The sequence below is a fragment of the Nilaparvata lugens genome, chromosome 4 (assembly GCF_014356525.2).
Source record: "Nilaparvata lugens isolate BPH chromosome 4, ASM1435652v1, whole genome shotgun sequence".
NCBI classification, from domain to species: Eukaryota; Metazoa; Arthropoda; class Insecta; order Hemiptera; family Delphacidae; genus Nilaparvata; species Nilaparvata lugens.
Window position 1 is genome coordinate 43866693 of NC_052507.1, and position 27929 is coordinate 43894621.

At 34.6% G+C, this 27929-nt stretch overlaps 1 protein-coding gene across 2 annotated transcripts; it reads right to left on the reverse strand.

The window, feature by feature from the left end:
* Window positions 1-1680: 1680 nt before the first annotated feature.
* Window positions 1681-27627, reverse strand: LOC111049753 (copine-8). Of its 2 annotated transcripts, none has more exons than XM_039427506.1 (8): window positions 27528-27627; window positions 26937-27134; window positions 25412-25763; window positions 18522-18740; window positions 17550-17685; window positions 15399-15635; window positions 11380-11558; window positions 1681-3204 (listed from the first exon to the last, which is right to left on the reverse strand). In XM_039427506.1, exons 2-8 carry the CDS (start codon window positions 27002-27004, stop codon window positions 2866-2868), a joined length of 1530 nt encoding a protein of 509 aa, XP_039283440.1. In that variant the 5' UTR covers window positions 27005-27134; window positions 27528-27627; the 3' UTR covers window positions 1681-2865. The 2 variants fall into 2 exon arrangements, with proteins under 2 accessions (XP_039283440.1, XP_039283441.1); XM_039427507.1 differs by having other exon boundaries at window positions 27409-27567.
* Window positions 27628-27929: the final 302 nt, after the last annotated feature.

Below are 27929 nucleotides of genomic sequence, written 5' to 3' on the forward strand. Positions count from 1 at the left end.
TCTATAAAAATTGAAACTTCAAGTCCCAATTTTAAAAGTCCTAACCTCAGAATAATTGGCTAAACAGGAATAATTTTCATCGAACTGAAAATTAATACTTGTGATGACAAATGAAATTCATTTATAACTAGAACTACTCCTATACTACACCTACCTGGAGAAGGAAATGACAAATAGATCATTTTTACTATAATGGTTGTAACGTCTACCGAGGAAAGATTATTATAACTTAACTGTCTAAAGATAAACATACACATCGAGAATTTAATTCGAATATTTAATTTGTAACAATATTTTCAAATGGTTTGAACACTTATTGAACTATTTACAATTGATATTAGTAAGGTAACTTAGTAGTCAGCTCGGTAGCATGCAAAGCACTGGCACACACGTTACGTTATAAACAACCAAGAAAAGCCACAACTCCATCAAGTTCCAGCAAATAATAATCCAACTCCAGCATTTAGTATTGAAGCACGATACACAAATGTTATTTCATTTCGATAAAAGCGCTTCGTTAAAAAATAATAAATATTGGATTTTTGTGTTAATTTGAAATTAAGCACAAAACCTGTGTGCGAATAATAAAAACCGCTAGCAAGAGAGGACTTTGGGAAGAAGTACCATAGGAAAAGTTGTGATAAGGTTGAGTTTAGTGGAGTATTATAATCATAATATCATATGAAACATGGAGTGAAACAATAAGTAAAATGACTTGGAAACGATGGACGTAAGAGGAACTTTTTCAGATTTCTAAGATGAATGGAATTAATGAATTGGTTAGTCAATAGGGGAATGAAGAGGAAGTTTTTTATTTTTAAAACCTTTGTCAATATCGATGGTTTATTACTTGACAATTAAATTGAAAACAAATTATTGAATACTGAAAAAAATCAATAGACAATAATTATAATAGTAGATCCTAAGTAAAACCCTTGATGGAAACTGATGAGAGAGCTGATGATAATGTGGGAATATCAATTAAATTTTCTCTCATTTAATCCAAAGAAACTGTGTGTGCCCATTATTTCTATAATAATTTTCTAATCAATCCGTCCCATATCCAAAGTCATGCACCATAGATCAATAGGATGAACATTTATTCAACATCGAACATCAATACATCTAGAGGAAGCTTTAAATACTTCTATTAACGCAGATTAAATTATTAATTAAACATCAAGTACTCAGTAAATTTACAAATTCTGTATGAGAGTGAAAAATTACACAAGTTTATGTTGTGTAGAAATGATTGTGTGGCCTCCAGATGCCGATGGGAAGCCGAAAAAAGTACGGCTTTAATTTATAAGAATTATAAAATTGTTATAAAAGTAATAAAGCAGGGCAGTAACAATTACACCAAATGCTTCCATAACAGCTTCCACATAAATTTCTTGGTTCAAAGAACTCTTAAAATATCAACAACGTTTGCATGCAGATTTAATATAGCATATAGATTTAGAATAGCTTATAGATCGACTGGGGAACATTGATCTGATTAATCTTCATTTTTCGGGCAATTACTCCTCCAATTTTCTCATCGATTCGGGCAATCGACCAAATCAATGTCTGGCATATTGACCGAAAAATAATTTATCATAAATTGAACATCTAGAGAAGTATTCAGCAAGATATAATTGAATAAATTCAATAGAATGCGTTAGATACACGATAAAAGCATTGAAAGGGTAATTTCACACAATAATTTATTTGGAAATGCGTACTCATATATAGAAGTAGTTGTCAAATGAGATAATTATACAATCTGATTTGATCAACCGGATGTTGTAAAAAAATTTAGAGATGATACTAAACATCATTCACTTGTTTGATAATATTACTATCAAATACCATGTTATATAAATACCAGCATTTTCATTATTTCTATCTAACTTGTAATGAGAATATCCTTAGCGAGCGTGATTCTGTCAAATTTTCTTACTGATGATGCCTACATAAATTCTTGATTTTTGCATGAGTAATGAGGTGAGGTATGCTACTATTGAATGGACAGTGACTATGAGCACAAAGTGTAGTCAATCCGTCAATAAAAGTCTTGTTTTCCATTGGCTGAAAGTTTTAGCGGTCATCATGTTACCCGAAATCAATTTTTCCTATGCTACAGCATTGGCGCAAGATTTATTTCATTCATGAATCTCAATTTAATCAAGGTTTTAAACATATTTCTCGGTTTTTTATTAGAATGATGTTTTAAAGAATGATATGAGTACAAGAAATTGGGCTGTTGTCTAAGTTTTAATCTAGTGAGTCATTTAAGACAGTGAGGCTATATGTATGAAAAGACTCCCATCAAATACTTAATCTTAATAGGATGTTGGATTGATGGAAAAGAAGGCGGCTTTGATTAAGAGGTTGTGGCAAGTAACATGTTTAGATCGATAGCTAATCAAAAAATTCCAGAAGATGTTACGAACAGGTCAGGTTATTTTAAAAAAACATGGATTTTTTATTGCGGATGATGCCCACATGATATTCTAGATTGTGCATAGGTAATGGGAAGAGCCTGAGTGATTTTATGATATATGAATGAATTATAATATGGATGATCATTTGATTGTAAGAACGGGTAAGTTTATACTATGTTTAAAAATACATTAATTTGATTTTAAGAAACCGAGAAATCCTGTTTTGATTATAAATTATAAAACTGGCCATCTAATAGTAAGAAACGGTTAAGTTTCTATTATGTTTAAATACATGAATTTGGATGTGAGAAACGAAGAAATTCTTTGATGATTATAACAGTTGCAAGGATTAATCTCATACATTGATTGATAGCTAATTATCAAACTGAAAGATGTTAGTTACTAACAGGACTGTTACTAACAGGGGGGGGGGGTTAATTTAAGGCTGAATATCGAGCAGCTCGGGATCGGGGGGAAGTACGGTGACATTAGATATGGGAGGCTTGGGCACGATACTGTTGGCCTTCATATAGCCGACAAACTGGGTGGGTACCTCAGCCAAGACCTCCCTGGCCAGACGCAGCCTAGCCGTGCGCGGGTCGCCGACTGAGATGAACTTGTTGAAGGGCACGAACTGGACGATGTCCCGCGCAGCCCGCACCCCGCCCGCCGTCAGGGCCACCGTGTCCGCATCCAGCGTCTCCATCGCCGTGAAGTCCGCGTTACCCACGCCCACGATGATCACCGACAGTGGCAGGACCGATGCGTTCACTATTGCCTGCAAACCAGTCACAGATACGAGTTTGTGGCTGATCATTTGGTTGTGCTTCATCAAGTGCAATCATTCAACTTGCTAAATATATATTGAAACAGGATACACACGACACGGATAGATTAAAAACACTTAAAAACTTACATTTAAACGAAAATTTTCGGGAGCTGGGCCCCCTTTGTCAATCAAACAGGAAGGGTTCCTCTTTGATTGACAAAGGGGGCCCAGCTCCCGAAGGATTCCTGTTTGATTGACAAAGGGGGCCCAGCTCTCGAAAATTTTCGTTTAAATGTAAGTTTTAAAGTGTTTTTAATTTATCCGTGTCGTGTGTATCCTGTTTCAATTTATATTATAAAACTTTCAAGTGTTTTCCGTTATGTGCTATATATATACAGGGTGATTCTTAATTATGGTAAAATAGTTTAATACGTGATAGTAGAGGTAAAAATAAGAAAAAGAGTTATTATAAACACATATCCATAAACGCTTCATTAGCGAGCTATACAGGGTGAAAGATTTCGCCTGGAATTCAGTTCCTCTGGTGAAATACACCGATGCTGAATTTTTAGGTGACAAGTTTTTGAGATACTTATGCTGGATTCATATGGAAAAATATCTGAAAAATTGAATAAAACTAGTCTGGAAGCTGTAGTGTGAGTAGTTTTTGAGAAAAAAGTTGAATATGCAAAAAATCTACGTGGAAAAACACAGACTTCTACGTTTGATGCCCAGTAACTTCCTTCAATGACCAGCAAACAAATAATTTTTCGCAATAAAAATTGTAGAGAATTTAATTCTGGAAAGAATTATGTAAGCTGTGTGAACTAAATTTGAATAAAATGTATTCTTATGTAGTACGAGGGTTATCTCTAAAGTAAAGACCGTTTTGTTGTAAAAAAATTTATTAAAAAAATATGTTCAAACAAAGTGATACAGAATGAAATACACAACTTACATTAGTGCTCTACATAGTCGCCATATGAATTGAGACATTTGTCATAGCGATTCACCAGCTTTAATATACCCTTGTCGTATTCTTCTGCTGCCAGTTCATTTAGCCATCTGCTAAATCTGGACTGTATGGTGGGTGACTGAAAATTTCCCATCCAAATCTGTTCAGTAAATCGAGCGTCTTACCAGCCACATGTGGGCGAGCATTATCGTGCAACAGTATGATGCCGTCGGTAAGTCGTCCGCGGCGGCGATTCTGAATGGCACGCCGTAACTTGAAGAGTGTTTCACAGTAATATTCTTCATTTACAGTCGTTCCGCGTGGCGTAAAGTCGATCAATATAATTCCAAATCGTTCCCAAAATACCGTGGACATCAATTTCCTTCCAAACGGCAGTGGCTTGATCTTTTTTGGTTTCGTTGGTGACTGAGGATGTCGCCATTCACATGACTGCCGTTTTCTTTCTGGCGTGTAATAAGAAATCCAGGTTTCATCGCCGGTAACTATTGAATTAAGGAATTCATCACCATTTTATTTGTAGCGCATTAGGAATTCCAAAGCAGATTCCATTCGGATTTGTTTGTGACGTTCCGATAACGCGTACGGCACCCAACGCGCACAAACTTTTCTGAAGCCTAAATGGTCATGCACAATGCGACCAATAACAGCTCTTGAAACACCAGGGAAAATACGGGTCAATTCAGATATTGTCACGCGACGATTGTTTTTGATTTTTTCATCGACCTTTTTCAACAAGTCCTCGTTGATTATTGAGGGCCTCCCGGAACGTTCTTCATCATGCACGTTAACTCTCTTATTTCTAAACCTTTCACACCATTTTCGAACGTTTCTTTCATTCATTACATTTTCACCGTACACAGTAACCAACTGCCTATGAATTTCGACCGGTTTAACGTTTTGGTGGTTTAAAAAACGTATCACTCCACAAATTTCACAATCGACGGCAATATCAATTGTCTCATTCATTTCTAAACGCTATAACTGAAACGTAAATAAAGATAGAACAACGCGACAAATGGCAGACAACAATGCAGTGTGTATATTACGAGACTGGATTCAGCCAACACAGGTTAGCGAACCTCACGGCGAGAAATTTCCCAACGGTCTTTACTTTAGAGATAACCTCTCTTACATTACACCACAAAAATTTGATGTTTTATGAGGAGAGAACTAATAACTCATATGTTGTAGCTGATTGCAGATAAAATATTCGGTTTTTTATGAAAAATTTTATTTTTCTATGAAAGTAACATATCTAAATGACATTGAACTTATACCAAAAGACGATGTTCAAAGTGACCTCCATTGTTCTGAATGCATACGTTCAGACGTCTTCTCATCGATTGTCGGACCCATTCAAATATTCCAGGAGTCTGCTTCATCATTTCTATTCCAGGAGTCTGCTTTATCATTTCTATTCCATTGTTAAAATTCACAATGCACTCACCTTGTATATTTTATATTTTAATTCGGTTTTAGTTTTAGGTTATATTGTCATCTGTAGTCCGCTGTCATTGCAGACGATTCTCCACCATCTTGCTAGCCTTGGTACATATGATTTTGTGTACATTGTAAATCAGCTGCTTTTCACTGTCTATGTTGGTGATTTTGGTATTTTTATTTTCACAATCTATTCTTATTTTGTCTACACTTGATATTTTTGTGATGAAATTTATCATTCTTAGTCATTAATTATTGTTCTGAATAATTATTTTGCATTTTGTGTCTGACTCCTTGCACTTCAATTCGAGGTTGGTTTACCTTCTTTTTCCTGTCCTAGCCTTCCTCTCGGTAGTTGGAATGTCCATCTGTAATGTGAACTCTAGCATTAGAACTTTCCTGTGAATGAGCTGTCATTAAACTATCATTGTCACTGTCATTATGTATGTATTGTTTTTGATTGCATTCAGGTAAAGGGGCTGTCAAAAAGTCATTCAAACTATTATTGTCACTGTCGTTACGATCGTCATTATGTTGTATGTTTCTGTCAGTTACACAATCAAGTATTTCGTCCAACATTTCTTGGTCAATTACAGGAGCATTTTCGGTATTATTTAGCATGTCGTCTAACAATTGTTGAGCAAGTTGTGGATTTATTTCTGTCTCTTTATTTTGGACTTCAATAGGATTTCTGCTAAAAGCATCGGCAACTAAATTCGATTTGCCTTGTAGGTATTTAGTTTTAGTTTAGTTAGTTTTAGTTTTAGTTTTATTCTAGGTCATTGACCAGCGCTGCTGGATAGACTGTCAGGGTTTAAAAAACATGTCACAAAAAAAATTTCAAAATGTCATCTCACTATCAAGAAATTCACTCAGGCTATAGAATGGATGCTCCACCAAGAGTGATTTCAAAACTGCTCGGAACTGTCTATCACTTCCACTATCCTTGACCCACTCTGGCAGCTTATTAAACATCTTGAAGGCAATGAAAGGATAACTCCTCTGAGTCCTTGCTAAACGGCATCTTGGCATGTTGATGAGGTGAGTCTGACAGGTTCCATAGCCATGTATCCCACCACGAGTATCAGCACTCCTAGCTCTGTCTCTGATGCGAACCAGACATTCAAGAATCTACTGATTTACAACAGTAAGCATTTTTAGCCTCTTGAACAGTGGTCTGCAATGAGCCATGTAGTCACTGCCCGTCAGCACTCGCACAGCCTTTTTCTGCAGAAGCAGCACATCACCAAGTCGTCCAGAGTGACCCCACAGGTGAAGTCCATAACAGACATGGCTGTGAAACATGGCATAGTAGACAGTAAGCAGGTATCCGGCACCAATTTCCGATTTCAACTTTCGCAGAAGATAGAGCGCACTGGACAGCCTTGAGCAAACATTGACAATATGACTTGCCCAGCTTATTCTGGTATTCAAGGAAAAACCCAGCAACTTCACATCAGTTTCAACCACTCGACCAGCCCGTCCCAAGGAGCAGAGAAGCTTCTGTGTCTTGTCCTTGTTCAGCAGCAACTTGTTTGGAACCATCTCTCAGCAGACCTCAAAGAACTATCAGCAGCTTGCCCCAGCAACTGCACATCACGTCCTCTATTGATCAGTGTAGTGTCGTCAGCATATACCAAAGCGTTCATTTTCAGACCAATGTCATTAATTGAAATGATAAAGAGGAGAGGGCCCAGAACCGATCCCTGAGGTACTCCATACTCTACCAATTCACTGCTTGTATTCAATGTCAAAGTTGAATTCTTCTAATAACAATTTCCATCGAACTAGCTTGGAGTTAGGCTCTTTTAATGAATGAAGCCACACTAGCGGCTTGTGATCAGTTATCACGGTAAACTTGTTCCCGTACAAATAAGGACGATAATGCTTAATACACCAAACTACAGCGAGCAACTCTTTTTCAATTGTTGACAAGTTGGTTTTCGCTGGGTTCAAAGTTCTTGATGCAAATGAGATCGGATGTTCACCGTCATCAAACTTCTGAGAAAGAACGGAACCAATGGCTTTGTTTGAAGCATCGGTGCAAAGAATGTATGGTCTATTCAAATCAGGTAATCTGAGTACAGGAGCGTTTATGATGTGATCTTTAAGATCATTGAACGCTTTAACAAAGGATTCATCTTTATTATTGAACGTGACATTTTTTCTGAGAGAATGAGATAGAGGCTGTGCTATTTTAGCAAAATTCTTAATTAACTTTCTGTAATAACCACAAAGTCCTAAAAATTGTTTCACATTTTTCTGATTTTGGGGAATAGGACAATTTTTAATTGCTTGCATTTTCAATGGATTTGGTTTTATACCTTCACGAGAAATCACATGACCTAAAAATAATAATTCTCTATGGAAGAATTCAGTTTTGTCAAGTTGAACTTTACAATTGAATTTCTGCAATCTTTTGAAAACAGTTTCCAAGTGTATCATATGTTCTTTTAGAGAACACATTTGGTAAATCAGCAAAAATCATATTTACAGCATGTTGAAAACAAGGTGGACCATTTTTGAGACCAAAAGGGAGTCGCAAAAATTCATAATGCCCTGTTTCATTGGAAAAGGCAGTTTTGGGAATAGATTCCTCTTCTAATTCAATTTGATGGAATCCGGATTTCAGGTCAATAGTTGAGAAATAATTAGCAAGTCCTATTTTACCAAATAAGTCTTCAATATTCGGCAGTGGAAAACGATCGTCTTTAGTTTTCAGATTCAATATACGATAATCAACTACTAATCTCACCTTCCTTTTGCCTGATGCATCAGGCTTTTTGGGGACAACCCACAAAGGCGAATTATATGGAGAGTTTGAATTTCGTATGATCTTATTCTCTAATAGTTTGTCAATTTCTTCTTTTATATCTTGTTGGAATGCATAGGGATACCTGTAATTTTTTGTGTACACGGGTTCCTCATCAGTTGTATTAATTCTATGTTTCAAAATATTTGTAGCTGTTAACGGTTCATTGTCGTATTTGATAATTTGAGGATATTTCAATATCAGATCAACTATTTGATCCTTTTCCTCACTCTTAATGTGATCAGTTCTTAATAATGGAAGTAAATTTTCGTGAGTGAGAGGACAATTGGTCGACTCATTTACGAAAATTTCAACTGGTTCCAAATTGAATTTTTCAAGTTGTGTTTCTTTGCAATCATCAGAATGAAAATCAATACTTATAACATTATCTACAGATTCTACTAATACTTCCTTAAAATCTAAATCAACATTTTCAAGCAAAAATATTTCATTTTCACTTTCACAAGGAATAAACAATTTATTCCAACCCTTTTTTTATTTTCAAAGGGCCCACTCCATACAATGGTAGGATAGTAGAGTCGAATCTAAGGCAATTGGCCGTAAAATCGACTTGTGCTCCCAATTGCTGTGATGTTTCATACCCTAGCAAAATGTCATACTTCTGGGAAAACTCATGCAACAAAAAATCAGATTCTAAATCTTTTCCTAAAATATACATGAAATTCATCTTAACTTTATATTCTCCATAGGACTTTCCTGCTGGAGTACTTATGCAAAACTTACAAGGTATCAATTCGGTTTTTTCATTTAGTACATGTTTCCTAACAAAATTATATCGACTACCAGTATCAACTAAAATTTTCGAATTGTTTTTCTGAAGATATGGTAGTTCTGTATGCATAGAGTTCAGTTCAACATTTAACCTGGGTTGTTGTTGTTCATGCTTAGCTCAAAAAAATTAATTCGCTCGGTCAATTCAGCAATGATTTGATATTTTTCGTCCATATGCTCAACATCCGTTTCGGTGGTGTACATTGGTGTCTTGAATTTGGGGTTGGTCGAACCAGTTCTCATGGAAACGTCCGTATTCGGCAACTGTTGTCTGAACTGTCCCGAACCTGAAGGTCTTGAATTTTGATACTGATTTTGATTGAATTTGGAATTGATTCTGGTTACTTGCATTGAAATTTTGTAGTTTTTGGAAACCTTGTTGCCTATTAAAGTCTTGTCTGGGAACATTGTGTTGGAAAACTTGATTTCTGTTCTTATTGTGGAAGGGTTGTTTTTGCTGAGAATTGTTGTTGGGGCTGGGTTTGTTGACGTTCTTGTTTAAGTTCGTCATATAGTTGTGAAAACCTAGCTGTTTCAATAATAGGTGGCTGTTATTGATCAGTTTACTTCTAGCATCGTTCAAGTCTTTTATTTGGAGTGTTTGGAGATGAACACCCAGAGAAGTAGGAATACCGTTGCACAACACATTTACAGTTTGAGTATCTAACTGTTCAAGTAACATTTTTAGAGCCTGTCCCTCTACATTTTCAAGTTTGTATTTAATTGTTGTTCGTTTCGCTACTAACCTGTTCAGAAAATGCAAGGGATGTTCATTACTGTAGGATCTCATATTTATCAATTCAGTCATCAGTTGAGGGATTGACCTACTATCTGCGAAATTATTTTTTTAAAGCTGTAATAAGTTCTGGAATGGTGGAACACTCGTTGTTATGTGCTACTTGTTTGGCTTCAATGATTTGGCAATTTGTTCAAAGATTTGTGTAAAATTGCCCAATGATTTCCCTTAGCTTCTTTAATATTATCTAAGGTATATTCCCCATGAAGCTGAGAAACCACTTCCACAAAATTTAGTAATTCACTAGGGTCTCCAGAATAGTCCGGTATTAGATTGAGAAGTAGCTCAGGTATAAGTTTTTGCACTTTGGCCATGGTTAGATTAATTTGCGAAAGCTTCAAGAAGTTGAGTTGAAGATGGTGGAATTGAGTCGGCGTCAGGTTCTTCGTCCTCCACAAATATCCTTGCTCCTTGACCCACTCAAATTTATAAGGAAGGGAATCGATGACTTGATGATCTCGATCCACCAGGACTAGAGATCTGAGGTGAATCCAGACTGGAGTTGAAAATGAAGTTCTTGGCGACCCACGGTTAAGAGTTGACACTCACTTTTTCCGAAAATATTTCAAAGTCCCGATTTGGATAAAAGATCAAAAATTTGGCACTTTGAATTCCTGAAAAATCAGCGGGTCCCTGTTCGGGCGCTAAATTTAAATTTAAATTCGGTTTTTAAAAAAATGATTTTTATTGAATAACATGATGTTAACACAACAAGAGCTGAGCACCGACTGATGGCCCGGGCGCTCCAAGCGGCTCATGACAATAAAGACAATGCAAATCTAAAAGTGATTACTAATGACTAATTACACTATTGATCTACATAACTCACGTCGTCTAAATGATACCTGGTCTAATCGAGACACAGGACCTGGTACAATCGAGACACAGGAACTGGTATAATCGAGACACAGGACCTGGTCTTATCGAGACATGGGCTCTCAACATATATTCCGATTAGTCGAGGTGTGCGATTACACCAGGTTGTAGAATACAGCTCGTGCTTCTGCCATTACAGTATATATGACACCTGGTACAATCGAACTACTGGGCTAATCGAAACATTCCGTCTCGTTTAGCCCACGTCTCGATTACACCAGGTCCTAAGTCTTGATTATGCCACGTCCTATGTCTCAATTAGACCAGGTATCGCTTAGACAACCTGGTATAATCGAACTACTGGGTTAATCGAGATGGAATGCTTCGATTAACCCAGTAGTTCGATTATACCAGGTTCTGGTCTAATCGGGAAAGCCCGACCTGGAGTAATCGAACACTTGGGCTAATCAAGCACCTGGGATAATCGAACACCTGGGCTAATCAAAATACACCCTAGAAACATATTTAAAATAGGAAGAAATAAACTCATACCTGAGTTGTCTGAGGCATGTCGGTGATGACACCATCAGTTAGAATCAGCAATATGAAATAGCTGGAGCCATCCCTGTAGGTGGCTGCAAACTTGGCCACGTGATTGATCACTGGAGCAAAATTAGTTGGTCCGTACAGTTGTACTTGACGTATACAGCTGCGGTAAGCATCAAGAACACCTGTTCAAATAACAATACGGTACTTCAAACATTAACAGATATAATTTATAATTCATTGAAATAGAGAACATAAATATGCCTATTACAAGTATGAAAGTATTGAATATTATCAATAAAATGAACAGTACAATAGGTAGAATAGAAACACAATGGCATTGAAGCTGTATTCTTCAATTTTTAAAGAGGTTTAATAATGAAATATGTTATAATATTGATGAGAAATTGATAATATAATTACTATTAGAAGGGAAATTTTTTAGATGTTTAAAGAATAAAACCTCCTACAATTGAAGATGGTTTATCAAAAAATGCTGACATGTAAGTTTCAAACTTATTAAGCAATAAATCTAGTAATTAATATTACAAAAATATTGGGACAAAGTTTGAGGATTTGTTTACAGTAAATATGTACACCTATCGACGTGTTGAACTTTTTATGTTTCTGGTTTCCTTTTGCATTGATTTGATAAGTGAATAGAAAATAATAAAAAAGCAGTTTTTGATACCAACAGGCATATTTATGTTCTCTGTTTCAATGAATAATTATTATATCAAACAATAAATTGAATCGTGAAGATGCAGGGAATGGCCTGAAATTACATTCATGTGGAAGAAAAATTAAATTGCTCTAAATTAATGAGTTCTAAAGAATAATTGAATTGAATTGAAAATGTCATTATTCATGAAGTGTAGTACTAAAGTACACTGAATTTGATTATATTGTTTGTAAATTGCCACACCAATACGAAATGCTTCAAATATTTACAGCGCTGATTCCAGGAACAGATTATTACAAAACAACTCACTGTACTATCAACAAGATGGATCTAAAAGATAAATCACACGCAAAGTCTAGGTCTAGGAACCTCACTAGCGATCAATAAGCTACAAATAATAATTACAAGTTACTCAGATATGATTATTTCAATACATTTACTTTTCCTGGCCGGACCCTTTTCCAAAATTTCCAAAAACAGTTACAAATAGAATCATCATTTGCAATATTAGGAAAAGTGATTGGAACAAGATACTGTACTGAAATAAAAACACACATATGTTGTCAAATTCGACACAGTTTTATTTGGTACAGGACCACGACCTGTGTGGTCACGAAACCATGGTCCTGTACCAAATAAAACTGTGTAGAATTTGACAACATATTATGTGTGTTTTTATTTCATCATGGAACGGTTCTACAATATTGACAGTGACTCAGTCGAAGATACTGTACTTTGAAGTTTCGATGTAACAAAATCCTGATAAAACAATTCCTTGTTATGTTGTAGCATATTAATACATTTGAATGTAGGCTACCTCAAGGTTGAGGTTAGATCAAACGAGTGAATGTTTGTTCTGAATAAGGACAATTACAAATATGGATATACCCAGTTTAAAAATATTGCAAAGCAGCAAAAGCTGTGAGTGGATTGATACATTTTGGAGGCATATTTTCTCATGCTGCACATGATATAGGATTGTTTCTCAGTGTTTTACATACCAAAATAATGCATATAGAATATGTGCAATCCAATCTAAAAAGATAAAACTTTCACACAATCCAAAATATCAGAAAAAGATAAATTGTCTCCAAAAAATGAATAAATAATTCAAGGTGAGGGCTTGATATCTGTTGAACTAGGTATATTAAGATTTTCAATAATCTTCGTTCAGAGCGTGCATTTGCTGGTTTGTTCTAACCCCAGCCTTTACATAAAACGCAATGTAAAAGCATGTAGGAAAGATAGCTAGGAAGATATCCCTTGGTTTAGGGCATTTATGTTCCAAATGTCAACTCAAGCTGATAGTTCCACGTAATTCTTTTTGGTGAAGCTATGTAACGCATGTAGTCTCTCATACTGTGCCTTTCTTACACTATAACCCGACCAAAACAGTAATAATAGACACTAGTCGACAGTAATCAGTTTGAGTTAAAAGAAAATCGGTTTGAAAATTGGAACATAAACGATCTATAGCATGGGATATCTTCTTATTCTATATTTTCTCTATGGTAAAAGTAGCCACCACTTGATTGAGTAAACCCTGATACAACAATACATTATTTCCCAATAGTCAATAATGCTCTCCATTTCGTATTTTTCAAGAGCAGCAATAGACGTTCTAAATAATAGTACTTTACGTTACAAGTCCGGTAACGATAATTTACCGCATAAGTATGATTGTTTCTGCCCGAAACGTAGTTGAGGGCAGAATTATCATACGAATGCGGTAAATTATCGTTACCGGACTTGTTACGTACAGTATTTTTCAAGAACAGCAATAGACGTTCTAAATAATAGTACTTTACGTAACAAGTCCGGTAACGATAATTTACCGCATAAGTATGATTGTTTCTGCCCGAAACGTAGTTGAGGGCAGAATTATCATACGAATGCGGTAAATTATCGTTACCGGACTTGTTACGTACAGTATTTTTCAAGAGCAGCAATGGACGTTCTAAATAATAGTACTTTACGTAACAAGTCCGGTAACGATAATTTACCGCATAAGTATGATTGTTTCTGCCCGAAACGTAGTTGAGGGCAGAATTATCATACAAATGCCGTAAATTATCGTTACCGGACAATATTTCTTGTCATAATTGTCTGAGAAAGAATAATATTGCTGGGAAACAGAAACCATTACCTGCTACTGCTCGAGCTACTGCATTCTATAAACATGACCTAGTCCGTAGCGCCTAGTTCATAACAGACAGACCCTTTGAGCTCAAATAAAATAATAAAGGCCTAAATTATAAGATTTCAGATACTCATGTCAGTTGATAGGGCTTATAAATAGCAATCTATGGTATAAATTTGAAGAAAATCGTTAAAGCCATTTTCGAGAAAACCGTGAAAAACATGGTTTTTTAGTAATTATCCGCCATTTTGAATGCAATTTTATTGAATTTCTTATTGTCGGATCCTCATGGTATAAGGACCTTAAGTTTAAAATTTCAAGTCTATCGGTTGATTAGGAGTTATCGTGTTCACAGACATACACACACACACACACACACACACATACCAACACCCAAAAATCATGGTTTTGGACTCAGAGGACCTTGTGAAACGTATAGAAAACTTGAAATTAGGGTACCTTAATTTTTTTTTTTAAGCAATACTTTCCTTACCTATGGAAATAGGGCAAGGAAAGTAAAAATAGTGTCAATTTAAAAATATGGTTATTATAGCCTATAATCAAAATCACAATAGGCACATGACCGTCCCTACAGTTCAAATCATAGTAAGTTATTCAATTATCGTAATTCAAACTGTATCTCATCTTTACTCGTTCATTAATTCTTTAGTCATGAACTAATCATTTTACTCACCTTGAGGCAGATACCATTCTTCTTGATTGAGTTGGATACATCGTCGAGTGGTGCACTAATAGCATGATGCACTTCAGACAGGAAGAACATCTTATAACTTGAGAGTTCTTATAACTTGAAACTCCTTAAATGAGTTCTTTAATTATTTGAGTAAGTATATCAATTACTCAGATGTTATTAGGACTCAGTAGAATCCTAACATACTCGACTGTAAAGAGAACATATGATATCTTCACAGTATAGTATGCTGTAATGAAAATCACATGTTTTCTTGTTCTGCAAACAGCTGTTTACCGGCTTGATTTAATGCATGGAAAACAGCTGCAATTGAGTAAGTATGACAAAAATAATAATACATAAGTGGTAGCTTGGAGAAGAAGTAGCTTGGAAGGACAATTTTAAATAATTTATCCATAGAGCATGTGCAGCTATAAAATTAATAAATTAGTAAATAAATGAATGAATGGATGAATGAACGAATTAATGAATGAATGAATAAATTAATAAACCTTGCACGCCGTTGCAATAAGGACTGTTGGGATCCATGTTGACGAAGAACTCATGCGACACTTTGCCGTCGGGCGGGAGCCTGGCTCCGAAGCCCAGCACAGGAAATAGTTTGTCGCTGTCGTAGTCCTGAATGATGGAGCCGACTGCGGTGATGGCCTGCTCGTAGCAGTTGGGCGGCAGCCCGCCCGGAGACACAAAGTGCAACGAGTTCGGGTCTTCCGGGTTCCCATTTGAGCCTGAAATCACAACACATAGTGCACTTACGCCTACACTATTCCTTATTAATTGTATCAACTTCCATCCAAACAATACCCACAGTTGAAAGTGCATCTCATGATACATGTTCTCTGTCAACTATACATCTCTTGAACTATTTTCATTTGACATACTTGTAGCCATTTTTATGTTAAAATATATTGTATATATTTTTTTATCTGACTCTGTAATGTGATTCTGTTTAAATCAATGGGTATATCAAGACATAGCACATCATAATAAAAATCTAAAAATCGATCTCTCTGTAGAAGTATTTGCAGTTGTAGAACCAGTCAGGGTAGTTTAAATATTAATTTCGATTTTCGTTCAATAATTACAACGTATTCATAAGAATTTGTTCGATTACAGAATATAGCCTAATATTTATATTATTAAAATAATATCTATTTCCAACTAACAACAGAATTATTATTTATATCAACATTCTATTTCATTAGGATCTCAATATTACAAAAAGATAAACCAATTATATCTGGAATCTGATTATAAATCTAAGAATGACTGAATCTAAATAATTATAAGAAATTCTCAAGTATTAAGTAAGATATATTTCATTTTCCTGTCATGAAATTAAAACACACTATGGAAAATAAGAAAAATGGTTTATATTATTTCAACGAGCTTTGCATCATTGCAGAGAAATCCTATAGAAATTTAAAACCCCCAAAAGCATGTGTCTCTTATTCGGGATGTTCTTCAACAATTCAAGCAGTTGAGTGGAACAAAGCAACTGTTTATTCAAAACCTATATATTTTGGACTGTATGTGTAGTACCTATAAATTGGATAGGAAAAGTTTTAGGTATGAGCCTGTTGATCCTTCCATATGTAATTATACTTAATCTAATCTATACTATAATAAAGGAAAGAAATGGCTTATACATGTTCGGATTAGGAAAATTATGTTTGACGCATAATCAAGTCTGAACTACTGGACTGATTAACTTGAAATTTTGCATATAGATTCTTAATTTACCGAGGATGGTTATAGGCCTATTTTAAATTGTTCAAGATTTCATTATCTCAAGTTTTAAGTTTGCCAAGTTTTAAAATAGACCCTTGCGGAGCACTGGGTATCTTCTAGTGTAGGGGATTGAGGATATTAAGGAAATAGAGTAGTAGGATAAGACTGTATTAAAATGGAGGACCAGAGGAAGGGGGGAGGATACCACAAAACGCGATGCGAGGATAAATAATAATGAACTAGATAAATGAATCTAAATACCTTGATATTGTTCCTTTTCACCATACATAATTGAAGCGTTGACTCGTTGGTGTGGCCACACGTAGCGTCGATGATGAATGTCTTGTAGCACTTTTAGGTATTCCACTATTTGAGGTAAAGGGTCGGGAATGAGGTGGAACAATAATTGCGGTAAGGAGTTGAGGTATGAGTTACGGTTTTCACGGCCGGTAATAATAATATATCATAAGAAAATTAAGAATTAAATGAGGTTTTCCACAATACTAGTAATAATAAGAAAAGAATATTGTGGAGCGGTTTTAACGAGAGCGGTTTATAACAACAAAGGAATAGAAGCTTCTCCTAGCAATCACTTCATACAAATGGAAAGCCGGGGTGACGCTTCCACTGAACATGCGCTAGATTACAAAGAAAGGGTTACTGCGCAACCACAAGTAACCAATAGAAACCAGTTGAAGGCTGGTGGCAAATTACATTATAAGAATTAGCTAGGACTATCAAGCTACAATAAATTAATAATACTAAATACGAAACAGCTAGTAAATGAATAAATTACAAATATGAACTGTTATTATCAACGTTTTGGCATACTGACAATACACTTGTCTATTGGATTATATAATACTGTAGTAGAATATGATTGAATAAATGGAAAATGAAGTGTTACTAACCTGTAAAATCAATAGCAATCGAGCAATGCAGCTGAGTGCCGCCTTTGATGTAATCAAGAAATGAATAGACAGGCCTCAGCTCGAATTGGTCGAGAGCTATTTCACCCGAATGTATGTAGGTTCCTTTTTTCCTGACCTGGGCATTGAAAAAATGTGCTCTTGTTAGGAGATATTTGCAGAGTTCATACTTTGTAAGAGGTTGTTTAAATACGGAATAATATGATGGGGAAAGAATTGAACAACAGTTTGAATACATTTAAAAACGTTGAAATTTAATTTGAAGCAGGAAAAATTAACCTTAAGCATATTAAATGTGGAAGATGAGTGAGTGGTTTTACCAGTCACATTCTGAACAGGATAGAATTTCATAAATTGACAATATTAATAGTTTTTTCTTCCATTATTAATTGATTTATAAATAAATTTATATTTTTTTAATAAGTTGATAATTGGAATATATTAATAATAACTTTCATTTTCAAAAGTTTAGAATGATCAAACTTGGTTTCTAATAAAAACCGTAGTGCTTCCATTCTATTGTACATTTAATCTATTTTTTCAAATTTATTTTCATATTATTTGTTGCTTGCCAAGAGGGCTTTTTTCCAAAGATTTATTGTTTGTTTAATAGTTTTTTCAACTCCATACGTGCACAGGTTTAACATTCATGCAGATATCTCTTTCCTGGATAATAACGTATAATATTATTATACAAAGATTATCATCTTTCAGTTTTTAATAAGTGAATTCATTCTCTGTATTTTCTTTTGTTCTAGGTATTTGGAAAAAAATATACATTTGCCAGCTGCTAAGACATAATAACAGTTTCTCAATCTATAAATAACAATCGGAGGTGTATGATTGAATGATATATAGCATTCAAGGATTTTAAATAAAATGGTGGACATTTTCATTCTTGAATGCTTCATATTAATATCTATACAATCATGCATAATAAATTCAGCCACTCACCTGCTTTTCGGGATGAATGCAAGCATAGCGATTATTGGCGACCGGGCCTTGGCTGAGGGTTTTCAGATTGGTGTAGAATTCTCCAATCAAACTATGCCGGCCACTCGCGTTCCAATCATAGCACACGAATTTCAAACTGCGTTCATAGTCGCCGTTGCACAGAGTGCGTACTGGCACGGTTATTGGCAGCCAAGCTGGGTTCAGCGTCCACTTCTTCACCTGGCCAACATATTTAAGCAACCAAGTCAAGTTACCTCCAAAAATACTCTTTCACCCACCCAAAAATTCTTTTAAATTGGAATTGCAGTGTGTGCAGTGATCTATCGTTGATTGTACATTGTATAATGAAAAGAATCCTTATAATTTGGCACAAATCTAATATCCTTCAGCTGGCACCAATAAAATGAGCAAGTTGGTTAAACTATAGCCATAGTTTGAGTCATAAGCTATGAGTTATTCAATTATACAATGAAAAGATAAACAAATCTTATCATTAGCTGAGGTAATTGTAATTTATAATACATTTTTAACTAACTTACAATGAGTAGAATGCTACGCGCATACAGAAAGCAGTCGAACATTCAAAGTTCAGTGTACTATGGACACACAGGCGGCGGTCAAATGCAAGCGTTCTATTTGGATTCCTCAATTGAAGAATAACAAGATACTATCAGACAGACAACTAGTATCTAGCTCCAATATCAATTTAATAATCTCTCTCGTATCAAATTTGGTACTTTAGTTTCTTGTATAGTCAATAACGTAGAACTTATAACGCCTGGCCGCTCTCTTGTGCGCTTAGCCCAAATTAATTGTAAAGATGAAAAAGTAGTTTTTATTTATAAATAACATAATATTTCTTTGTTATATAATAATGACAATGAAAAATAATAAGATAACGAATCCATCAATTGATAAAAGACGAGAGAGACACCGTTCTGAAATAAATTACATAATTATCGTAATATGCATTATTATAAAACTATCAAATCACTCTCCTTGAATAGAGCATTACAGTGAATTTAAAGGTTACTTTTTATGTAGATTCAACAGGTTTCTTATACTTGCCAGGAAAGATAATACAAAACTGAAGTAAAATAAAGCCTTTCCTAAAACCTCTACAGGATTTATTTTTAAGAGCCGAATCCACTATGCTACTAGCAAATCATTCACTATTTGAAAAGCAAATTCACTTTTTCATACAATTCAGTAATGATTTGACTGAGTGTCAGATAAGCGCTTGTAGTGGAGAGTTGTGTTCTATTTAGCTCCATGTTTAGTGTTCAATTTAAATTAATAAGAAGAAGTGAATCACAAAAATTGTGCGAAGTTTGTTGAGTCAATGTACTGTGTACCTTTTGCATAAGTATCAGTTTTGGTTATTGAACAAGTAATAAGTTAAAGTCATTTCAATTGATAATATCTCAAGAAAATTCAATGAGGATTTGGAAAACCTCAAGAAAGAAGTAGAAGAGATGAAATCTCAAAATGAAATTGGAGCGAGAACAAAAATAAAACTACTATAGAGGTAGGAATGTAATAATTTTCGGTGTAAGAGGTGTTACTAATTATTGGATTCTGAGAGAAGAGATAATTAGAATGTTAACTTATATAGGTGTCGACATCAGAAATCATGATATAGATAAATTGAAACGACTGAACCCTACCAAAGATGACGGACCAATTAGAGTGACATTCACGTCGACTTATACTAGGAATTAAGTACTGAAGAGAAAATTCAAGTTATCGAAAGAGAAAGACTTCGAACATGTAAGAATAAAGGAGGATCTGGACATCAACATTTGCGACATCAGGAAAGAGCTCTATCCTTTTATGATTGACTGCAAAAATCGAGGGAAGATGGTTTCTATGAAAAAGGATAAACTAATAGTAGATGGAGAAATCTTCAGCCTCGAGAAATTGAAAGAATTGAATATCAATGATAAGAAGAGAATGAGAAGTGAGGAAAATTCTCCCATTGCGAAAGATAACAACAATCCTAACAACTTGAAAAACGACAATGCAAGACTAGTGAAGAAAAACAACACCATGGAAGCTTATATCACATCTAAAGGAAGAGACAGAAGAAATGAGGTGCAATAATGTTGTGTTAGAAGAAATTTGGAATAGCGCCATAAGAAAACCGTCATTAGACAGAAGAAAACCGTCTCGATCACAATAGCAATCACAAGTTGGAGCTACAGTAAGGAATATGGGTAACAAAACGAAACACGTATTTAAGGATCTTGGGAAGGACATGATAACTATTGGAAAAAATGAACAGTTAGATATTAAATTATACACATACAATTGTAGATCTCTCAGGGAGAATTGGAGAGTTGAACAACTATTAGAAGAATTAGAGAACGTGGAATGGGACATCATGGGACTCGCAGAAGTAAGAATAGATGGCGAAATGTGTTTAATGATGGAAAATAATGTGATGCTGTATTCAAATGGAAATGGACCATCAGCTGGAACAGGATTTTTGATTAATAATATATCGAAGAAGAAAATTATAAGCTTCAAGCAATACACTCACAGAATCTCTGTTATTATTTGGAAACTTAAAAATCACTTGAAGGGGAGAATGGAAATAATACAAGTGTACGCGCCAACATCAGCATCAACGGAAGAAGAAATTGAATAGTTCTACGGAGATCTGGAAGAGGCTATGGAAAATGACTTATGCAGGTACAACATAATTATGGGTGATCTAAACGCAAAAATAGGGAAGAACGATGGAGAGAGATGTGTTGGAAAATATGGATACGGCGACAGGAACGAACGTGGAGAGCGACTGGTTGAATATGTTGAAGGCAAAAACATGTTTATAATGAACTCATTTTTCCAGAAAAAAGGAAGAAAGAAAATGGACTTGGGTGAGCCCAGACGGTGCAACAAGGAATGAAATAGATTTTTTCATCGTGGATAAGAGGTGTATTGTTCAGGATGTGGATACAGAAGACAAAATAAATACCGGAAGTGATCATCGAACTGTAAGAATTGAGTTAAAAGTAAAAGAAAACCGAAGAATAAATCAGGAAAAAAGATTCAAAAGACTAAGTACAGACGTTTTGAAAGGTTTAGCGTTTGAGGAGAAACTACAAATGAACTTGATTGAAGAAACGATTGATGAATTCGATGATTTAGAGATGCTTACAAACAAATTGACAAACGCTCTTAGAAAAACAAGACAAATGCTAGGCAAAGAGAAAGAGAACAAGAAAAGGAAATTACCAAGGGAAATTACTGGAGAAAAGAAGGAAACTGAAACGATTTGGAAGAGAAAAGATTGAATTCAGCGAAACCTCAAAGCATATAAGGAGAAAATGGAACGAATGGACAAACAGGAGGAAAATATCTGATTTGGAAGAGACTATCAAGCTCGGCAACAGCATCAAGCAATTCAATAGGCTACAGCAACTTGGTAGAAACACGATGATTGCTATGAAGAATGAAGGTGGAATCGAAGTGAGAGAAATAGAAGGAATATTAGGAATCATGTGTGATTATTATCAGAAGCTCTACCATGCCGATGGATGTGAAGAGGACGTTTTTGGTTGAGGAAGTGAAGAACAGCAGAGGAACGAAGGTGAAGATGAAGAATACCCGCCTATTATGAAAATCGAGGTGAAGCGAGCAGTTGATCGCCTAAAGGAAGGGAAAGCAGGCGGCCCGGATGGAATCACCAACGAACACCTGAAAGCAGGCGGAAATGCTGTCATCGAAATATTGACAAAGCTATACAATACATGTCTCAGGTGCGCCAGAATTCCAGAAATATGGTTGAAAGCCAGCCTGATACCGCTTTTCAAGAAAGTTGATAGGAAGGAAATTAAGAACTATCGGCCGATAAGTCTTCTATCCAGTATATATAAAGTATTTATATCGGTTATAACGCATCGGATAGACAACTACCTGACTGAATCAACTTTTGTCGATCAAACTGGCTTCAAGAAGAACTTCTCAACCCTGGACAACATACTTGTATTGCTGGAGCTGATACGGAACTCAAAAGACTATAAATTCCCTCTGGTTCTGCTATTCATAGATTTTGAGAGAGCGTTCGACAGTGTCACAACAAAATCCGCATTAGAAACACTCTCTGGACTTGGTATAAGTGGGAAATATCTATATTTTTTCAAGTTCATCTATGACAGAATGAAAATCGAGTTTAAATTGAGAGGAAAAGGAAAAGTCGTGGAAGTGAGAAGAGGATTGAGGCAAGGCGACATTCCATCAGCCAGCATATTCAACGCAGTCCTTGAAACATTTATCAGAAATCTGAATTGGAATGAGAGTAGAATAAGTGTCAATGGTAGAAAATTGAACATCTTGAAATTTGCAGATGATGTTGTGCTAATTGGGAGTAGCACAGAAGAAGTTCGCTACATGCTGATGGACCTAATCGGAGAGACAAAGAAAATTGGACTGAAGGTGAAATTTAACAAGTCGAAAGTCATGACATTCAACTGCGAAGAAGAGGAAATAACACTGGAGGAAGAAATAATAGAAAATGTTGAAAATTTTATCTACTTGGGGCAGAAGATTGGAAGAGACAGTCAATGGGGAGAGATCACCCGGAGAGTTGCGTTGGGCTGGTCAATGTTCAATCGATTAAAGTACCTGTTTCGATCAAAAATCGACATGAGTAGGAAAATAAAATTATTCCAAATGTGCGTCATTCCGGTAATATTGTACGGTTGTGAAACTTGGACACTGAATGAGAAATTGATAAAGAAGCTTAGAACTACTGTGAGAGCGATGGAAAGGATAATGATTGGGGTGACAAGGAAGGACAGGAAAAGAAATACATGGGTCAGGAATGTGACGAAAATTGACGATATTGGCAGAACAATTGTAGAAAGAAAATGGAATTGGGCTGGCCATATAGCTCGAACAAGAGACGAAAGATGGACAAGCGGAATATTGGACTGGTACCCACGAACAAGGAAAAGGAGCAGAGGAAGACCAAATTACCGATGGGACGAGGAGTTCCGACGAGTATGCGGCGGAGCAACCTGGAAGAGAGTCGTATAAGAAAGACAGGAGTGGGAGAGGATGAAAAACGTCTTCAAGGAGGGAGGTCTGACTCTACAGGGAATGAACGAAGGACACTCAATTAATCCTAAAAATAGGATACCCCAGCAGCTGCTGAATTGCCAAGAATGAAAACAATAAAATATGTATGCAGAATGTAAATAAATTTAAATTTGTGCAATAGAAGGGTTATTTATTTAATGATTTGACTTGGATCAAAGATTGCAATTGTTGAGAAAATTAAATTTCGAAAATCAATTATTTATTTTATAGTATATTGGGATAATTATTGTGAGCAGAGTAATTATTGTGATTATGGTTTTAGAAGACGATAGAAATCAAATTCAAATTTGAAAGTGTGAAAGATACTTGATTCATTTCTATTAGCAAAAAAATATTTCAATTGAACTGTTATGTAAGTGAAATGAATTCCCACTACGGTAGCCTACTCATGATGATACTTCATTATAAAAAAACAACATGTTTTCAATTAAGAAATGCAAAATTTTATCTTAAGAATGATAATTAAATTATACTACCTCATCATTAGTCTATCAGTAAAGAAAGATACAAATACAGAATATTATCAACTATAATGTGCTATTTACAGAAATACAGCAGTTTCTTCAATACTAAACTGCCACAAAATACTGTGCAAAACTCATAGATTACAATAACTTCATACTATTACTGTATAGTATAATAATTTATACAGCAATATTTGACAAGGATTCGGAAGATTTCTAAAAACAATACAAAGGAAGAGCAAGATGATCCATTATTAGCGAAATCGAATTCTTCAACAAATCGAGTATAGCATTACCTAACTGAGTAACCTATTTTATTATATATTGATAATCATTCAAGCTAGTCTTTAACATAAAGAATAGATTTATATTTTATGTATCAGAGAAGTAACAAAATTTTTTAAAGTACAAAGAAGTATCACATTTTTTAGCCAAAATTCGTTAATAATGGTGGAATGAGTATATTGATATGAAAATGTGTAATTAATAAATTTTCAAAAAGCATCAGATAATTTTACAGTTCCAGTGCATGCCTTTACCGCACCAGTGCTTTCAAAATACCAATCCTGGAATACAAAGATGTACCTTCAACAATTATGACACCTATTTCGAATCCACAAGGCAATGTTGAATCAACCAGTATCTTACCTTGAGCAAGTGCTACTTCAAGACTGAAAATAGAGATATAAAACATTGAGATACAAAATTGATGAATCAACTGACAGAGAATGGGATACGAACATTCGTATTAAAAAATAAAATTCTAATCTACACCTACGGAGAAATAATTGTCAAATATTTCAAGCACTATTGTCAGCAGATTCAAACACTGCTAAATTAATTATTATCAAAAGAATTTCTTAGTATTATGATAAAGAGAAATGAAATGATAATAAATGTATTACATTCAATTGAAAACGGAAATTTTCTAGTACTATATAATATAGAGCTATTAAATAATAAAAAGCTTCAAATATTAATCTAATGGTTGGTAACTGAATATAATGTTTAATATTATTTATAGAAAAACTCAAGGAAAATATTAAAGAGAAAGTAAACAGCAATTTGTACCAGAATAATATAGGAGTTACGCAGTAGTAATGAGATCGTAAAAAATGTAAAACTTAACTGGATAAACCCTTTACTTTTATAATGTAAACCTATGTGAACTAACTCTTCAACTCATGTGTATCGATTGAGCTTTGTTCACATGAAGAGTCCACGAGATAGAGCAAAATTGAAGTGCATTAGCATTGACAGAAACTTTGATAGCATTAAATAATATGTAAGTTAATGCAATAGAATTTGAAATATACTTACTTCAGTTTTCAATACAAGAGTATAGTCTCCACTTTCCATAGCTTTGTGTATTTCCAAGAATGGGTCAGACTTTCCAAAAAAGTCTTTCCTGTCAAGCTTATGTCCACTGAATTTGAAAATGACCTCATCCTTCAGAGCTGCCAATTCTTCAGCTGTTATAAACAGGAATCGCAAAGGCTGTTGCTCTTCAAAACGATAAGGCAAAAGAATTTTTGCTGCGAAATCTGGGTCATGTGAATTTGATATCACCTCTGTTCTGTGGTACTCAACCCATCTGGACTCACCAAAGGGACGTATGTATGTGACACACATTGGATCCGATTTCGATAGGACATCTTTTCCTTGTAAAGATCTGAAAAAACAATTTTAATTGATTAATTTTCTATTAGTGGAGTAATTTTACATTGGAACAAACTTCAACAGGTTATTACGTATCCAAGTTTTTGTGATGAAAACTTTTTGTAGATCAAAAAGTTTACAATAGTCAAGGTAGCATTCCTAAACGACAATCCAGCGACATAGTATTCTAGCTACAGTCGAGTCAGAATGCTATGAGTCGATTGAGGGAAAAAATCGAGTGATTGGCAGTGAATGATGGTACTAGACGTACACTTACACCGATTACTGAGTAGCAACTACTAGTCATTGGTTCTAGCTACACAAATAAGATTATACAGCTGACTCGAATCCTAGCATTTGCTTGTAAATTACTTAGAACTAGCAATAATAGCTAAATTTTTTAATTGACCTAATATAGTGTAGCCGCATCCGTTTCTTAGAAATTCCACTTTTAGACGACAAATTTGTAAAATAGCACCATATATAATAGACTGATCAAGAACGTTTATTTCTTATTCCGTACCTAGTCTCAAGATTAATCTATTTTAACGATTCTTGAGGCTGTCTTAGCAAAGCATGCTCTAGTAGAAATCATAAACATAGCCTAAAAATAAGAACTATTAAACCAGCAAAAATAATCAATCTGGGTGGTAAACCAAAGTGTATGCTTGATTGAAAAAAATATCAAAATCGTAATAGTATTCAATTTTCATAATACGTTATGCAAAGTAGATATTATAATTTATTTTTGTAAAAATTTTGGCCTTCTGATTTTTAAAGAGTATATTTAATGTTCAATTACAACAAATTGAAATATATAAGTTATAGGTAGTAATTTTATTGGAAAACACATAATATCATGATTAATAGAAATATAAAATTTTAGAATGTAAATGCTAGATTGGAACCCTTGATCAGTCACCATCAAGGTAGAGGTGCAAGAGATAAATAAATAATTGCCTTTATTTATCACAATTAAAAATATTACAAGAATGTTGTTTGCAAAGTTGAGGCAATAAAAGCCCCTCTTCCACTCAACCCAAGAGGATAGAGGTGCAAACCGAAAGGTGTTACACCTTTGTTTATCCAAAATCTGAAATAAAAGATGTGTCAAATAAAAATTGCTTCAGATTAAACTTTCTAAACTTACATAGCAAAATTAGTGTCATTTAATTTGTCAACTCACCTGCATGATAACGATAATTCAACCTCAGTTGTGGGTTGTGCAGCTGAACCGGGTGTGAATGAAGTCATTGTTAACAGATTTAATCAATTCAAGTTCTAGTATCTCACTAACAAACGTTTGGAGAAAATATTCCACAAATCACCATCTTCAAACTATTGTAGTCAAGTTGATCGAATCTTTAGTTATCCAGTTTTAGCACTGCACAAACAAAATTTCAAAGAACGTTACCGAAGTGATTTTTCAAAAATGTAAATATATTTAATTTTTCTTGTATTTTCCCTCTAAATTAATTATATCTTTTTTACAAAGAAAATTCAGATAAAGCAGCAAGGACATTTTTGTGAAAAAATCCCTCATTTTATGAATAAATTAATGGAAAAATGACTATAAATTATCAAAAATATAATAAGGTTATCTGGGAGTAACTGTAGCTAGATGTGTTCGACAACCCAGATTATGGTGGGGTACTTACTTGTGTGTAAACAATCATGAACTTTATGGGTAAGCTAATTGTATATCTTATTACATGCTTTAAATAAAAAAAACAATATTCATTTTCAATTTATTATAAGCATTATCAAGACAACAAACCTGATTAGTTTTTCTTCATCAGACAAGTTCCTATTAGTATTACAGTGATAGTGAAAATCGAATTTGCAGTTTGCAATGCAGTCTGCAATCAACTCTGTCAATTGTCAATTCTATAAGATAAAACAGCTGATAGTCACCTGTTGAATTTCCATTACATGTATAAAAAGCTTCGAGTCGCCTAAATAAGCTAACATAATTATTTGAAAAAATCAAACCTCTTTAAAATAGAATGATTTTATGCATTTAAAAATTATAGAAAAAAATTTAGATGAGAACAATATGAGATTCAGTTTGTCAATCGATGAAACTGTTTCTCGGCGTTTTCAAAATGAACACACAAATAAATAATTGCTCGATTGGAGAGTGGACATCATCAGTTACTTGATAAATGTGTATTATATA

Bases quoted from the DNA above. Each gene is read 5' to 3' on its own strand.
- LOC111049753 (XM_039427506.1), bottom strand. From the start codon at position 27,004: ATGACTTCATTCACACCCGGTTCAGCTGCACAACCCACAACTGAGGTT. The intron at 17,686-18,521 runs GTGAGTGGCTGA...TTCAATGCCCAG, and splicing joins GCATTCATCCCGAAAAGCAG to GTCAGGAAAAAAGGAACCTA. The intron at 11,559-15,398 runs GTTTATTAATTT...TTATTTGAACAG, and splicing joins TTATTGCAACGGCGTGCAAG to GTGTTCTTGATGCTTACCGC.